This window comes from Myzus persicae, unplaced genomic scaffold, assembly GCF_001856785.1.
Source record: "Myzus persicae strain clone G006 unplaced genomic scaffold, MPER_G0061.0, whole genome shotgun sequence".
NCBI classification, from domain to species: Eukaryota; Metazoa; Arthropoda; class Insecta; order Hemiptera; family Aphididae; genus Myzus; species Myzus persicae.
The window spans coordinates 12,238-29,473 of NW_019101416.1; the positions used below are offsets into that span (position 1 = coordinate 12,238).

At 26.9% G+C, this 17,236-nt stretch overlaps 1 protein-coding gene across 1 annotated transcript; it reads right to left on the reverse strand.

Annotated features, from left to right (window-relative positions):
- Nucleotides 1–2,360: 2,360 nt before the first annotated feature.
- LOC111029003 (tyrosine-protein phosphatase non-receptor type 21) lies at nt 2,361–16,802 on the reverse strand. The gene is made up of 23 exons (XM_022307815.1): nt 16,474–16,802; nt 15,989–16,177; nt 15,752–15,921; nt 10,158–10,255; nt 9,992–10,062; nt 9,687–9,845; nt 9,505–9,590; nt 9,302–9,434; nt 9,115–9,204; nt 8,863–9,038; nt 8,605–8,746; nt 7,092–7,165; nt 6,874–7,009; nt 6,637–6,783; nt 6,436–6,565; nt 5,486–5,770; nt 5,188–5,393; nt 5,003–5,127; nt 4,852–4,945; nt 4,572–4,772; nt 4,329–4,488; nt 3,513–3,676; nt 2,361–3,321 (listed from the first exon to the last, which is right to left on the reverse strand). Exons 2-23 carry the CDS (start codon nt 16,160–16,162, stop codon nt 3,193–3,195), a joined length of 3,150 nt encoding a protein of 1,049 aa, XP_022163507.1. The 5' UTR covers nt 16,163–16,177; nt 16,474–16,802; the 3' UTR covers nt 2,361–3,192.
- Nucleotides 16,803–17,236: the final 434 nt, after the last annotated feature.

The following is a 17,236-nucleotide window of genomic DNA, read 5'->3' on the forward strand; positions in this document are numbered from 1 at the left end:
CATAGGTAGGTAAATAATACATTACAACGTAAGAAATTAAATGTGTTTTCTTAAAAACAAAACAGTCACTTATTCTATTTCTAATACATTTTAAAATACTAACCAACGAGTTGAGAATATCAACATTTTTAAGTTTCATTTTCGTTATGCTTTAAACCTTACGCCCCCATCGTATCCAGAAACTTAAGGTATATTCCTAAAACTACCTGTCTAAACTTTGCGATATATCTAGTAAAATATGTTCCCAATACTATGAATTCGTTAACGTAAAATTATAATGCTTAGATAATAGGTAGTGCTTATAACAGGTCGAAGTAATGCGAAAGTAGTTCCGTCCCCAGTCTCGGTTTATACAAAAAAAAGGCGATGCTTATAATATTAGCAAAGTTATATTATAGTACCCATACTAGTTTTGATGAATTACAACGCATCAAAATAAAAATTTTAAACAGATTGAATCAACCGTCTCGAATTCATCGTAAATTTTCAAAAATCAACAAAATCATTATACCTACAACAAATGATATTAAATATTAATAGAATCACCAATTCAAAACATTTATAAATTTGCATTTGCATAACGTAACAGGTGACACAATTATTTAATTAAGCTGAAAATATGTTTTCTTGAGATTATTCTTGAGTTTGTATCACGTTAGTTCACCTATTTTAACGTTTAAGTAGTTAATGAGTTATAGCCGAAACTTAAAAATAATATTGTTATACATAATACTATATAATAGATATCAACCCATAACATAAGACCCCACTTTAAGAACTCTGATCGTTTTACTTTATGATACAATATGTTCGGCTCATATAATTATGGCGGGATAGAAGCGTTGAATTGTATACCTTTTACATTTTATATTTTACATAGGTACAATAATTTATAATAAAACATATTATACCCAATCAACAAACTGATTTTATCTGGTCAGTTCAATCAAATCGGAAAAGACTAATCGAGATAATTCGATTGTAGTACAAACATATTTCTAAAATACTCATAGTATAATGCAGTGATGCCCAACCTTTTTTCCTCGGCGGGCCACTTTCGTAAACATTTGTAATCGAGCGGACCACCAAATATAAAAGTACTCATAATCTCAATCTTAATACAATTTAGTTAGGTACACATAGTAGGTTGCAATATAAAAACATTTTTATATACTTTTTATTTTTATTTTTGTATTTTTTATTTATAAATTAATTAAAATCGTATTTTGTAATAATTTTACTTTTTTTGGAATATTTTGTTTTATTTTAATAATTTGTAACGGGCCACATGGAATACCTTGGCGGGCCACATGTGGCCCGCGGGCCGCGGGTTGGGCATGACTGGTATAATGTAATAACTTATAATATGTACATTGTACATATCACTATAAATTATATTGTTTTATATTTTTGTTACCTACTCTACAAGAAAACAAAAAATTAAAAAATAATTCTACAGATAGATCAATATCCAGTGGGCAGTAAGTTATCAACATTCATTTATTATAAAGCTATCTTATATAGTTACCTCAATTTCTATTAATAATATTTCCATCAATATGTGGAAACTTTAAGTCTTATGCCATACCTATATAGCTATATTACTGCTTTATACAACAGTACAATACACCTAAGTACACCCTGATCCTATGCCCATAAAGTAGAAATAGCCTAGTTTTCCAGTCTCCACTCACATTTCAAGCACTCTCTAACGATGGCAAACCCGGCTGACCTACTGTGTGGGTTTAATTTGAGGACCTCCTGACTGACTTGGGTGATAAAGTTCTGCATGAGGCAGAGGAGTAGTTGGCAATAGCGTTTGAGATTTGGAGGACTTGAGCTTAAACACAACTTAAGAAATGTTCGGAGAGCTTAGCCCCTAAAGCCCCCTCCTATTTGTACCTATGGGTGGAGGAGTCGTACAGAATATTTTTAAAGCTTTGTATTTATATAACACATCTTAACGGTCACATAGCTAAAATATAGTTATAACTACTGTAATAACACCAAAATCAGCAAAAAGTGGATATAAATAACCTAAGATTAATACCAAGTCAATCTTTGTCTGTAACTTCCACTACCAGTAAAGCAGCTGCATAATGTGAAGACTACAGTCAGTTCCCCCAACCCTATGGTGCAGTTTTTACTGTATTTATTGGTAGATACAATTGTATGGAAACTGGTGAACACCAATATAATGGTGAACTGGTACAAACACAATGATTGAAGAAGAACCCAAAACCAACACTCAGCAGCTAGCCCTATTTTGTATCAAGCTAATGGCTGCGTTGAATGGTGAACTACTCGACTACACTGGATTTAAATGTAGTAAGATTATTCTGAATTATTTAAGACTTTAGTTATTGTTGAGTAATGTTACAAAAATCATGATTTATTCGTATAAAATATTATGCTGTTAACAAAATTAAATAATTATAACAAATTTATAGTATCGACAAATCAACATTTAACAATAATTAAATTATTAATACCGAAATAGTAGTAAAATATAAAAAAATTTGTTCTTAAAAAATAAAATTAATGATTTTCATTCAATAATATAACTGATCACTAGGCGCGTATATAGTTCGCTTCATGATAAATGCATGCTACTGTTATATAACATACATAAATAATAAATAATATATAATACTTCATTTAAAGATAATTTATAAATACATAGTGCAATGTGCACGTCAAGTTATAAACAATAATTTATAATTAAAATGAACTAATTTCTTAACATTTGTAAGGATTTAATACTTGATTTATGCCCTTAAGACATTGACTTATAAAATTAAGAACTATATTCTTAGGATACAAAAATTAAACAATAATATGTAATACTAAGTTAATGTAACAAACATTTTTTGTAAAATAAAACAAGTACATTACTACTGTTAAAGGAATAAAATATTCGTTAATGAACTAAATTCATTGTAAAAAAAATTACTGAAATCAATAAAAAAATTATATTGATAATGTTATTTGTTTTTAATATCAATTGCATTATTTGCATTATTATAAAATACTGAAAAATGTTTTGTTCTTTTATGGGTGCCATTTTCTATTTTTACTTGGGTTCAAACACAAACACACAAACTTACATATTTAATCAATATTTAACATGTTGACCCTGTATTGTTTACTGGTATTTTGAGCATAACAATCATACTGTATTCATAATTTTTACTAAATGAGACGTGAATTTTTCAAATAGTAAATGAGCAATGAATGTATAAATTTGTATTGAGCAACTGTTTCCACAAACAACATGCGCTGGTGTCGAGCCAATGATATGGTTTTAGGTATGTCCAATTCCTAAAAACACACATTATTCAATAATTATTTTATCATACGATAAATTAGAACAACTAATTTGATTTCATTGGTTATTTACATTGCCAATACAGTTTTCAAAATAAAATAATAATCTAAAATTCTTAATTCCTTCCATAAGAAAATACATTGTGTAATAGTTCTATTAACCCAATTTCAAAATTAACTCATACCTGATTGTGATCTAGAGTATACAGTAGAAGATCAGTTAATACTGTTAGGCCAGTTCTGCCGACTCCTGTACTACAATGGACAAGAATTGGTGGATTACGATTTTGTCCAGTTGGTATTTCTGTGATTGTGTGTTCACGCACTGAACTCATTTCTTCCAAGAAACCTATTGACAACAAATACATTTAGTTATGATGAACCATGTATTCTACTCAATAAACTAGGGGACCAAATATGTACAACCCCCCACTTGAATAACCCCGAGATGAGACGAACAGTTAAACAGCCACATCTGTAGCTAATTAATTTACCCTTGTAATACTGGAATTATTTATACTTTTTATTATTTTTCTTTTTGGAAAACACACATAATATTACGTAATATTTTGAACCATGCAAATTGTGTAACATGTAAATTGGCATTTCATACAAAGTATGTACACTTTATCTTTATTATATTAATAATGAGTAAAATTCAATTAAACAACGAAGTCATCACTACACCACTATAATAGTAAACAGACTATAATAAATAATATAATATATATATTCAAAATTGTATTATTATATAATACTACTAAATCCAGTACATCAGATGAAATAATAATTAATAATGGATTGTTAAATTTAATGATTTACTCTAATAAGTAATAAAAAAACAAATAATTCCTATACTAAGTGGTTTAAAGTAACAACGAATCAGACCACGCGCAGATTGTGACTGTTTAATAGGGTAACTTTTTTGGGAAGTTTTTTTCTAAATAGAGTATAGTATCCTTATTCTAGTCTTCTTGATTTTACTAATGTCTATCACTTACCAAGAAAATGTGAAACATCAGTCGGACAATCCTGCTCAACCCATTGATCATACCGTAAATGCCAAACACTTCTTGATCGTCTAGATGAGTTGTGTTGCAATTTTAATTTACTAGTGACACAATGACCAGTCTCTTGTGTGAATTGTAGCCATACATGATACTAAAATAAGAGTCGATAAAATTCACCAGTTGCCACGATAAGTAATAATAATTAATAATATTGAAAAAAAATAATAAACTTACCTCTCCAAATTGTACAGAATGATCAGCAACTGTTGGAAAGTATTTTCCATAATTTTCATCTATAGTATTGATTTTGGGTAGGGACAAATCAAGGACAAGGTGTACTCCAGCCTCCCATACCATTTGCCAAAAATGATTCACCGTACTTGGCAATGGTGTCTGTGTAGCTATGTAAAATCTTTGTTCGTTTCCCACCGATGCCTGATAAAAAAAAAATTCAGCGCTTAAAAATTGATGATTTAACTGATAATTATTAAAAACACAAAATAATCTAACTGACGGTAATATGAGATGCGTTGATATATCCAAATCGATTTTCTTTACTCGGTGATAAACGAACACGATTTTCTTCATAAGGCAAAATATCCTTGTGCCTATATAAATAGTTTTAATGATATGTCATCAATAAAAAAAATAAACAGAATACTTACCTATTCCTTGAATAATTTTCTAATACAAAAGCTGTGGAAAATTCTGCATTTGGTTTAACTTTAGTGATTTTGTCAAATTCATGAAATAACTCTGTGTCTTCTAATTTATGCTCTAAGATTTGGCACTAAGAAAAAAAAATTAGAATTGTAGTTGTAAAAATATAAATTAATTATAATCTATATACCATAGTGTCTTTAGAAATAGTTGAAGGTATAGGAAGTCGTGGAACAGTAGAATGACGTTTGTTAAATTCCTCCACACTTATGTCACCGTTTCTGTTTAATGTTTTACTTTTCACCGCACCACTCAACAAACCTGCCCACTTTCGGCGATTTTTACTTCTTCCTTCCTTTTTCAATGTTCCACTACTACTGCTTTGATTTGAAGAATCTAAAAATTATAACAATAAATAAAAGGTACATTTCTATTTAATTTGCTTAAATAAACTAATGTCTATAATTTAATAATAATATTATATTTACCAAAAGACTGTTCTGCTGAATGAATAATTGATGTTGAAACTACTTGTGATGATGCATTAGAAATACTGCTCATATCCAAAGTGTTGTTTTTCATAGGCATAACTTCATGCTGTTGTCTTTCCACAATAATTTCTTCTTTTACTGGCTGCACTTGTTGAGGCACCTTACTAATGGGTGATTTGATCTCAGAAGCTACTTGTGGACCAGCTGCACGGTTGCGAACATCTTTAGAATTCCACGGTAACGGTACATTTTCATAAATAGGTTCTGTACATTTACCTAGAACTATTAAATGATCGACTAATTAGAAATTTTTTATCAAACTAATGAAGTTTAGAGTTTATAGCAAAAAACAATGTATTGTTAACTGAAAATCTAGTCCATCAATGTAATTTTTTAGTAAATATCATATAAAGTAATTGTATTTGAAATATTATCATTGTTGTTTATAACATAATATAAGTCTTAAATCGTTAAATTTACAGTCAGTCTCAAAAATTGTATAACACTGTATGTATCTCTGTGATAAGACTGTTAAATCAGTTTATTTAAATATGGTTTTTTTAAAGTAATCTGTAAGAGAATTCTAATTTAACTATTGAAAACCCAATATATATATATATTGATTTTCCTTAGAGATAATTAGGGTAATACGAGATTTTTGAGATAATGCATACAATTTTATTTAAAATACGTGATCAGCTGTCATTATACTTATCATGAGTTTATACTGAGTGAAAAAATCCAACAAAGGTTGATATAAATCTTTTTGATCATTTAACTTTATTTTATTCAATTTTATGAAAATTAATAAGTTTTAAAAAACAATTATAGTAATTTTACATTATTAAGTGAGAATATTTTTTAGTATATTTAGATTTGATATCATAAAAAATTATACCTAGAAATTTTGTTATGGTTAAGAGTTAATTTATAAGTTAAAAACTTACCTGTACTGCAATTATGTGGCCTTTCGTTAACAATCACACTAGTTATTGGTTGATTTAAAATAGGACCATGCTGACCCATATAGTACATCATGTTGTTTCCATTAAAACCTGTGCGGAACTCATCTAAATTCTTTAAAAAAAAATTAATAAGTGATGACTATTAGTAACTGAACTAAAGAAGTTTTTAGAAAAAATATAAACCTTTTTTGGTTCAAGCAACGCGTTCAAATTTGTGTAAGTCCTGTGTGTATCAGAATTTGTCAACATATGAGAAGCATTGTAACGGTTTGGAGCAATCTGGAAATTAGGACCTCTTGATGACAAAAGATCAGGACTTGAACCACTTACCTAGAAATTTATGTACATATTTAAACATATTTCAAAAATATACAACACATATTATTAAAAACTAAATAAGTTAATATAATAAAAACTAACTGGATTTTGAATGTACCCTAATGGACATGCTCTTGCTAAATCTGGTGTACTATAACTAATTGGATAAGGTGGAGGTGGTTTGAATATTTGGATGTATTCAGTATCCTGGGCTGGAATATCTAAATCTGATGTTTTTCTGAAAATATTTCAATGAACACCAGTATATTATTAAGCTTTTATGAAGTGTGACACGACTAATGACAATTATAGGTACACACCCATGAATGGGATGAGCAGTTGATACTATGTTCACTTGAGTGACATCAGGAAATTGCTTATAATCATTGTTGTACTAAAAAAAAAATAAAAAAAATAATAATTAATCATATAAACACACAAAAATCGCAATTTTAGTATATTTCATGAGACACTAATTGTAACATTTTATTCTTAAAACCATATATATTAAATAAGACTGTAATTAATTAAAATATTATAACTAGGAATATTTTTTAACAAAAGTCCTTGATATATAAATAGTATTTAAAAATAGAACATTCTGATAAAAGAATTGTGTACATAAATATTATCTTCTTAAAAATATATAACATAAGTTTAATAATAAAAATTATAATTTTGATTTTTGAAGGATATCTATAGGTGTCTATTAATATATTTTAATTTATAATTTTTTACTTGACTGGTGTATTTATTTTGTATCAGTTTTAAAAACTTAAAAACTCAAGTAAATTTTGTAATTAGAAATTAAGAAAAACTTAATCCCACAGTATACTGTATAAAATAAACAATGTATTACTTCAGAAATTAATTTAAATGTTATGTTTGATCAAAAAAATTAAGCGTATGTGTTGTAAGCAAAATATAGAATATAATTTATTTTATATTATTATTATAATATAATATTCTAATAGATTCCAATAGACTTATTTAGTTATTTATGACTATACTATTGAATTCATTATGATAAAATGACAACTGCAATCCAAAATTCCTGTCTGATTAGAATAGTTAGATGGCTAAATTACTTAAAATAATAAAAATAGTAATAAACCACTTTATAACAAAATATATAAGTATTAAAATGTATGTTCATGTATAGTATCTTTAGTGATCTGATCAATAAATAATGATAAATAGCATAAACTATAATAAATTAATATAATTCATTGGTACATGTCTTAATGTATTACAATTTGACGAATAAAAAAAGGTTTGACCTACAGGTTAACTATTCTTTGAATATCAAAAATTACTGTCATTTTGCAACCACACTAATTGAAACTTAAAAGATAATAGTTTTAAATTTAAAAAAAAATTATTTTTGGAAATAGCCAATGTAAAACACAAAAAATGTAAAATTGTTAATAAATATGAATTTTTATATCATAAAGTGTTATGTAAGTATAAAATGTTAAATATTGGAATTTATTTATTTTATGTTGGATCAGTGAGCATCTATAAAAAATATTAATTTACAAATATTTCCAACACATCAACAGCAATTAACAAAACTGATACCAAACCTCAAAAAAAAAACAATTTATTATCAAATTAATAGACATAACATATTTTAATAAAGACAACATTTGTATTAAGCCTAGAGTCTCAATTTTAAAACTAAATTATTAAATAAAAGTTTAAGATTTTAATACATGTTTAAATGTGTATTCAGAAATACTATTAGTAGCTCGTAGATATCTCCAACACAAAAAAAAAATAGTAAAGTTAATTTAATTTAATATGCCCAAATATTTTGTCAAATAATCTTACCTGATGAAGATTTATATCTTGATGACTAATAGAAGTTGTAGGAATTAAATTTGGAGTCTGATTGTAATAATCCCCTTGGGAATATTTACGTTGAACAGCAGTTTCATAATCTGGGGCCAATCTATATGATGGCAATTTAGATCTGGTAAAAAATATTAACATAAACTTTATAATTCTATAATTTAAATCTATTAGAAGATGTAATTAATAATTATAAATTCTACAGCAAAATCATCATTATAATTGTTTGTTACTTACATAGATTTGTGTCCATTTTTTTCCAACCGTGCTTTTTCAGTTGCCTGTGAAGAGGACAAATCTAAACAAGATGTTGATTGAGCACGAACTCCATTAAAAGGAAATGAACCTCTTATCATGACTGATTCTTTAGCATCAACAATATCTAATTCCTCTCGGCTGCTCTCTATATTATTCTAGAGAAAAAATATTTATGATTGTTATTACATCAATTTCTCTTAATATATATATATAATATTTCTGACTGCTTACGTCAATATGAGATTCTAAATTTTTTCTCATAATGTCAGCCTTGTTGTCACCGGTTTGATCAATTTTTTCATGCAGCCCATAAAACATGTGCTAAATTATAAAACATATAATAACAACAATTAGTAAAAAAAACAACTTCACACAAATTAATGAACAATGATAGTTTTACTTAAAAATAATAGTTTACCTGCAAAACACACATGTTCCATACATATTTAGCAGTTTCAACATCATTAAACTGAAACTGTATAAAATTCTCATGCTGCCCTTCTATGCTAAAATACCGTTTATGATTTATAACATTTGCTATGTCTTCCCATCTAATAAAATAACAGTAATAACGATTATTGTAATATTAAATATATATTAAAAAAAATACTGAATGCTTACTGGTAAAATGTTGTATTTCTATTTTGGTTTTGAATTGTTACACCTCTGAGACTAACTGCAAGTGTCACTTCAGTAGAACTATCATCCTAAATTACCATTAAATTATTTATATTAAAACATTAACCAAAAATAAACCATTACTGAATTCAAATATTATGAATAATAAATATTTTGCAATATACTTTAGCTAGAAATTTTTCCTGTCCATATCCTTCTAGCTGTTGTGCTGCAATAATATAATATTCTTCAGCAGTCCCTTGAGGTAAGCCTGCTAAAGCCAGATGTTGGCAGATAACAGCTTCTGTGAGACTTTCCAGACGCCCTTGTATCGCTATTAGTTGCTACGTATCAACAAAACAAAATTAAATTAGTTTAATCTAAGTAATAAATTAAACAAAACTTGTAATATTTTTAATTTTAACTTGTTTTCTAGGAAATTAATTGACTAAGCAAATAAAAAGTATTATGTTTTAAACTAAACTCATACCTTTGGGAAAAGTTGAAAATCTTTAAGATATTCAGATGTATGTTTTTCTAAATCATGATCTCCAAACTCAGCTATATATATTTTTAAAAAAAATGAATTAATTTAATTGCGTACATTAAATTCTTAATTGTATGTGATTGATGTTTGTCTTATATGTTTTTACTACCTTGCATGCTATAACTAGCTAGTAATACTGCTTGATCGGCATCACAAAGAATACGACCTTCAATAACATCCATTTTCAATTGAAGAAAAAAATGATACCTAAACATTATAGCCATGAAATAATTAAAAATGTCAGAATATATATTATACTTAATATAATAAATTAATAAATATTAATCAGTAAAATGATTTACTATGAGTTAACAACAGTAGACATATTGCATGTATAAAGATGAATTTCTTAATTTCAAACATAATATGCATATCAAATATTTATTGTGTATAAATACAATTTTTTTTATACATTTCCAAAGCTAGACATAAAAATAAAATAGGTAAATACATATGATAATTATTTATTACTAACACAGCAAATTAGCATTCCAATTTATTTCATACTGTTTGGGTAAAATATAATCATCAAAACAATAATAGTTAGACTATTGCAACTAGATCAGTGTACAACTATAAACTAATTAAGCGACATATGCATCTATTGAAATAATCATTAATATTTTGTTAAAATTATTTAATAGGGAGAGTGGAACATGTTCCCTTGCTTATCTATACATAAATTTTAGATTATTTTTTTCTTTTATTTAGTATTCACAAAATTACAAAATTCACATAATATAACTGACATCAAATTACAATTAATATAGGTATAACACTGATATAAACAAATTTAATTTATAAATCAAGTAAAGAATTACCTGTTGAGAAAAATGATTACTATGGATGCAACTTAAAAAAGCGAGTAAGTGGATGTCAAACTGCTATTCATTAGGTATCTAGAGAGTCACTGCAATGGATGTGTTAAATTTGAATTCAATGATATAAAATCATTCTACACAAAAAAAATGATTCTGACCAAAGACGGTCTGTCAGCCTATAATATTACTAAATAGGTATATTTTATGATATTATTGTGATTTAAGTAATTTATTTCAGAACACTATATAATTGTCATTTCTCATTAGTACTAAAATAGTAAGTTAAATTTATTTTTGTCAAAAAAATTACATTTTAAAATGTCATTGTGTGTTTAAAATTAAGGGAAAAGGAGTCGCGGTAGAACATCAATGAGTTGAATAGACCAGATAAAGACCATTGCTGACCATTCCCTGGAGGACGCCATTAGGTTGGCAGAAAATTGAAAGTGCTGGAAAAGGATTGTCGTCAATGTCAATTAAAATCTCACATAACTTCCATTTTTGGAAGATGTACTCAAAAAGAAGTGTATAAAATAAAATAAAATAAATACTCTGAAAGTTGGTAAACACTTATAATATTTTTAAATTACATCAAAATAACTAAAATCTTTATTCTTGGTTTAAATATGTAATTTCGTCCGAATTTGAACTTAAAATGTCTTTAAAAATAAACTGTGTATACATATTTTTTAGATTTTATAGAACAGAATTAAATACTTGCATGCGACCTTAGTTTAAATTTTCATTCCTTAGCTATAAAAGTTGAACATTTTATACATTTTGAACTAAAAAATAATTTATCAAATTTGAATTTAATCGATTTTGTCAAAAATGTAACTTTAAATGCTTTAAAAAAAAAATTGTGCCTATGTATTCTTAATATTTTTCAACTTCTATGGTAACAATATATCAGGAGCCTTATATTACATTTTCAAACTTTTTGACAAAATGAATAAAATTTCATTAACATTTATAGAATACAAAACTAAATAAAATAAAAATTGAAAATCTCTATAAATAACTCCAAACAAGTCAAAATATTTTTAAAAAGTATCACGTGTAAAAAATTACGAAATACTAATTTGATGAAAATGTCAAGTAACTAAAGTTTATACTTTTTGAAAAACAACGAAATAAAAAAATTGTAAATTTGCAGATGAATTCAATGTCTAACTTCAAACACTTTACTCGTAAAAACTTTATTTGACTTTCCAGTATTTTTTTTTTTCTTTTGCTAGATGTAGGAAGAATATTTAAGGGGGATTTTCAAAACCTAGATAAAAATAGAAAATTGTTTATAAATTTCTCACACAATATAATTTACAAATTTTCGTGATTTTTACCAACATTAAAAATGACCTCCCAAACACACCAACTAGATTCACTTTCCCAAGGAAAAAGATACTGAAGTTAATAATCAAAGCAGTGTTTTGACTACTTATCGTATACACAGACACAAAAAAAAATTAAAAAACACGCATCATTGTAAAATCAATACATTCATCACTTCACTCAGAATCTTAATTTTATATACCAGCATGTTAATAATGATAAAAATATAAGGCATGATAACTAAACAATTTTACAATTTTGAAACTATTCAGTACAAAATTAGTTCATAAACATTTTAAATGACACCATGAATTATTAACAGTCATGCTAAAGACCGAGACTAATATATGACTGTTCCACATTATGGCAAGAGAAAAACTAATTTACGCTTTCCACAAGAATTGCTAAGTGTATTAATTTTATAAATTTGGTTAAATTTTTAGTATAATAATAGATACTTTATAGCTTTGTATATTTTAAAGTGAAAATTTACGATGTCTAAATATCTAGCATAATCAACCTTTTTTTGTTATTATTATTTAACTATCAATGTATAACAGATTTTTATTCTTCATACTTAATATATTATATACCAAGTGTACACATTGCTTGATCAATTTCTTCCTGTCTGGGCAATTTGAACCCCAAATATAACCTATTTATTTGTTATGCAGTATTTTTGTCTATCTATTATTAATAACAATTATATAATATTGATGAAAAAAATAAGTTTTGTACTAACTATAATTACATTATTACCCATTTATTATATTCTGAATATTTTAAAACAAATTTAATAATGATAGTAATTATATGTCGAATATTGCCAGATGATTGATACACTTCCACAGCTTTGTAAAATAAGTAAATGCAAGTGTAGGAAAGCAGACAGCCTTTTCAATTTTAAATGTCACTATATGGAATTGTGTAGGTACGAATAAATAAGTAATAATACAATTCAAAATAATCTTCATATCCTAACTTATTTATTTATTTTATTTATTTCTAGTGGCGTGGTGTTTTCAATATTAGCCATTAGGTATATAATTATTATAATTATTTAAAAATATTCAGAATTTAATAAATAGGTAATAATAAAATTAAAATGAATACTAAATATATTTTTTTTGTTTTTCTATCAGTATTATATAGTATTATTAGAAATAATAAATTTAATAGAAAATATTGCACAAAAAATAATTTGTTTGTATTTGCAGTTCAAATTGACCTGGTACACACATACATTTTCCGTAACATAGACATATTAAATATTGATTATTTATTTTCCAATTTCAATTCAAGCATTAAATTATAATGAAAATAAATTAATAGATTAGATTAAAATTTTATAAGTCAACTATTAACCCTATACCAATGAAATAAAAGTTAAAACTAAATTTGATATGGGTGTTGATTTTTGATGATTTTATAAAATGATAAGATACAATTTCATGACTATAAATGCATATTTGAATATTTATTTGGGTTTGAGTCTTAATTTATCAGAACTCAGAATATTAATTATCTTTATAGTGGGGAACATTTAGTATTTTTTAAGTGCATGTCTCATAAATAACATTATAGATAGTCACATTATTTCAAGTATATTGAACTACAACTTACAAGTACCTAAAATATGAAATAACCATATATAAATGCGTACAATTTTATCTAAAGAATAAAGTGTTTGTTGTATATTGTTATTTATTTCTGCTACCATAAAAGAATAAATATCAAAGAGCTCATAATATATCAAAAATAGATTATAAAAAACAATTGTTCTTGAACATTGTGGTCAGATAAATAATACTTAGAATCAAAATACATTTGATAAAAATAGAGTTAATAATATGCAAGGTGTAATAAATTATAATCTAAATGCATTTAACTAACACTAAATAATCATTGAAATTAATCCCAATTAAAGCCAAGACCAAGATTTTTTTCGACATATCAAATGTTTAATCTAAATTCATATTTCAGATCATTTTAATCTATTTAATAACTTTCCTGCGATATTAGTAATATTCAACAGTTATTAAAAATATATTAATTTTAGTTTAAAATGGTGTCTATGAACTTAATTTAAACTTGCAGTAGACTTAAAATAACAATTTTCAAATTTTGTACAGGTCCTAAAATATAATAAAATCTTAGTAACATGTATGACATTGATCAATGGCTATAATACCACCCACATCATAGATGTCATATTTTCTAGTTTTCATAATATTTACTAATTACTTAAAATATTGTTCAGCCACTGCTCTTACATCAAATCCTGAGAGAACATTTGCGTGTATAAAAAAAAACCGAAAACCTATTTAATAGAGACACGATAACTGAAGTAAGAAGTAAATTTACTTATGTCTGATTATTTTTGCTGATTTAATGTAATTTTTTAGAACTATCTCAATAGATTTATATTGTTGATCATTCATAATGAAATGGTTATTCATCCTGAAGTTATGTATTTAAAACCAAGAAAAATAAATAAACTATAAATAACAATTAAAATAGTTTTCAAATATATTATATTTTTGAGGTATAATGTATATTTTATTGTTATTGTTATGAGTACGAGTTAACAGATTAAAACCCCACATGGTCAACTTTGAAATCAATATTCCAATTTATCCAACTCCTTTCATTAAAAAAATCCTAAAAGTTCACTGATGTATAACAATATTCAAATTTTCATTCATTTATATCAAATGTTATCCCGATCCAAAAAAATAAATAAAAATAGTCTAGATGGATAATGTAAATAGTTATATTAATTCTGATATTTAATGCTGGTTTCAACACAAACATTCGACTAGTAGCAAATACAAAACAAACAACAAATCTATGTTTATGCTAATATTGTTAGATTCGCTTTGCTAGGATATTTTTAAAGTTAAACTATACATATTTAATACTGTTCTTTGAATGAATGGAATTGTTTTATTTCCATTTTATATTCTTATTAGTAACCAATAAATGTAAATTATCCTTCACAATAAATTAACATATACATAGTTTTATGATGTATCGTCATTAACCCTTTAAGGAGTGAATTAAGAACACATAGCATTACTCAGAGAGCCAATGAGGAATGGAAAATTTAAAAAAGTTATTATTAATTTCAGTGCAAATATATAATTACGTCTAACTTTAATCACCAAATCTTTATCGATGACATTTAAATTAGTTCTAAATGGTTTATATTGTTCATAAGGTAAAACCCTAAAAATTAAAATTACATAGTATGTAATATAAATATTATGTCAATGCTCACCAAAGGGTTAACATAATACCTAAATAATAATATATATATATTTGATAAACCAGACTGAGAATGTCATACACAATACAAATGAAAAAAAATGTTATACTGTGTATTGGAAATTGAAAGTTATCCGGTTATAAAATGTAAAATTCCTTTAAAATTAATAATAATAGCCGTACAAAGATGATTTTTATACTATTCAATTTTAGGTACCATATATCGTATTAATTACAATATTGTGTTAAACATATGTTTTAAACATGAAAATTAAATACTAACCTAGTCATTTCGTCCTTTATAAAAGATACATTTGAAATAAAGTACATGACTCTCAAATACAAGCTAAAATGACAAGCGTATTTGTCCAACTGCCTTTTTAATGGTCTACTTAAATCAACCCATCGCGGATTTCTAGACCGAGATATGTAGCGCAGCCCTAGAATCTCCGGCTATAAATAAATTAAAAACACATTAAAATCACAAAAATTGAATAATATTAAGGACCTAAACAATAACCTGATGCAATCCAAGTCTTTGGCATACGCTGTCTAGGCATTCTTGTCCAACGCTCTCTGCCGATAGGGTACATTCTATAGATGTGCTGTCCAGGAGTTCGACACAAATAACGTACAGAGATTTGGAGACGACATTGTACTGTCGACTCTTTTTTAGACGCAATTTGAAAGGCATAGTAGAAGACAATTTCTATAAATTAACATGAAAACAATTACATTTTTTGTGTTCATCGATTCCAAACAGAAATTCAACAAGTTAAAGTTGTATCAAGTAGTATAACTTTTCCTCAGATTTGTCAACAAACAACGTGTCCTCCAAAACCAGCCGATATGTAGGACACATGAACATGGCTGAATAACTATTTATTAAGCCATGGCAAGGCACAGAATGGTCTGGCAAGCACCGTAAGCAGCTACCCAGCTGACTGGTGTGTCTGGTGTATACCATTTCTTTGAAAAAAACAAGGACAACATTATTGCACTCACCAGTGACGGACGACGGTATTGGCGATCACTGTGCCTTTGCGGAGTGCCCTAGAATGTTCCCGGACGACGGTTATTGTTGCTGTACGCTCGACTTCTCTTTTCGCCATCAGACGATTCGGGACACGACACCCGACGCATCACGAAAAATCCGTCCAGCGGCCTCTAAGTATGTTACGGGTATCGGATGTGTTCTGCGGAAGATTTTGTCGGTTAACGGTGGCAACGAAAGCACATCGCAAACGCCATAAATTAGAAAACTCACTGCCGCGGTTCGCCAATGGTAACGTAACGACACGACGTGAGTCTACTCGAGACGAACCATAAATATGATAACGTAATCATAGTTTATCACCTTTCGCGACGGATCCGCAGTAGAGTCCTCCCCCCCGGCCCAAAATCTCTATAACAATACCAATAAAAACCGTACGACCAGCACAATAATACCGGGCGACCGGTACGGTAATATTATTGTTCTATGGTAATATTTAACCCGGTTGTTATGTTGTTGTTGTTGATGTTGTTATTATTATTATTATTATTATTNTTTTTTTTTTTTTTTATTATTATTATTATTATTATTATTACTATTATTACTACTATTACTACTATTACTATTACTATTGTTATTATTATTATTATTATTATTATTATTAGTAGTATTATTATTATTATTATTGATGATGAATGATGATTTTATAGTGATTCATTGTGGCAGCGTCAACGTCGTGTATACGAATTTAGAATAATATTATACGTATAAATA

Bases quoted from the DNA above. Each gene is read 5' to 3' on its own strand.
- LOC111029003 (XM_022307815.1), bottom strand. From the start codon at position 16,162: ATGCCTTTCAAATTGCGTCTAAAAAAGAGTCGACAGTACAATGTCGTC. The intron at 7,166-8,604 runs GTAAGATTATTT...TTTTTTTTTTAG, and splicing joins AAGATATAAATCTTCATCAG to TACAACAATGATTATAAGCA. The intron at 3,322-3,512 runs GTATGAGTTAAT...GTGTGTTTTTAG, and splicing joins ATACTCTAGATCACAATCAG to GAATTGGACATACCTAAAAC.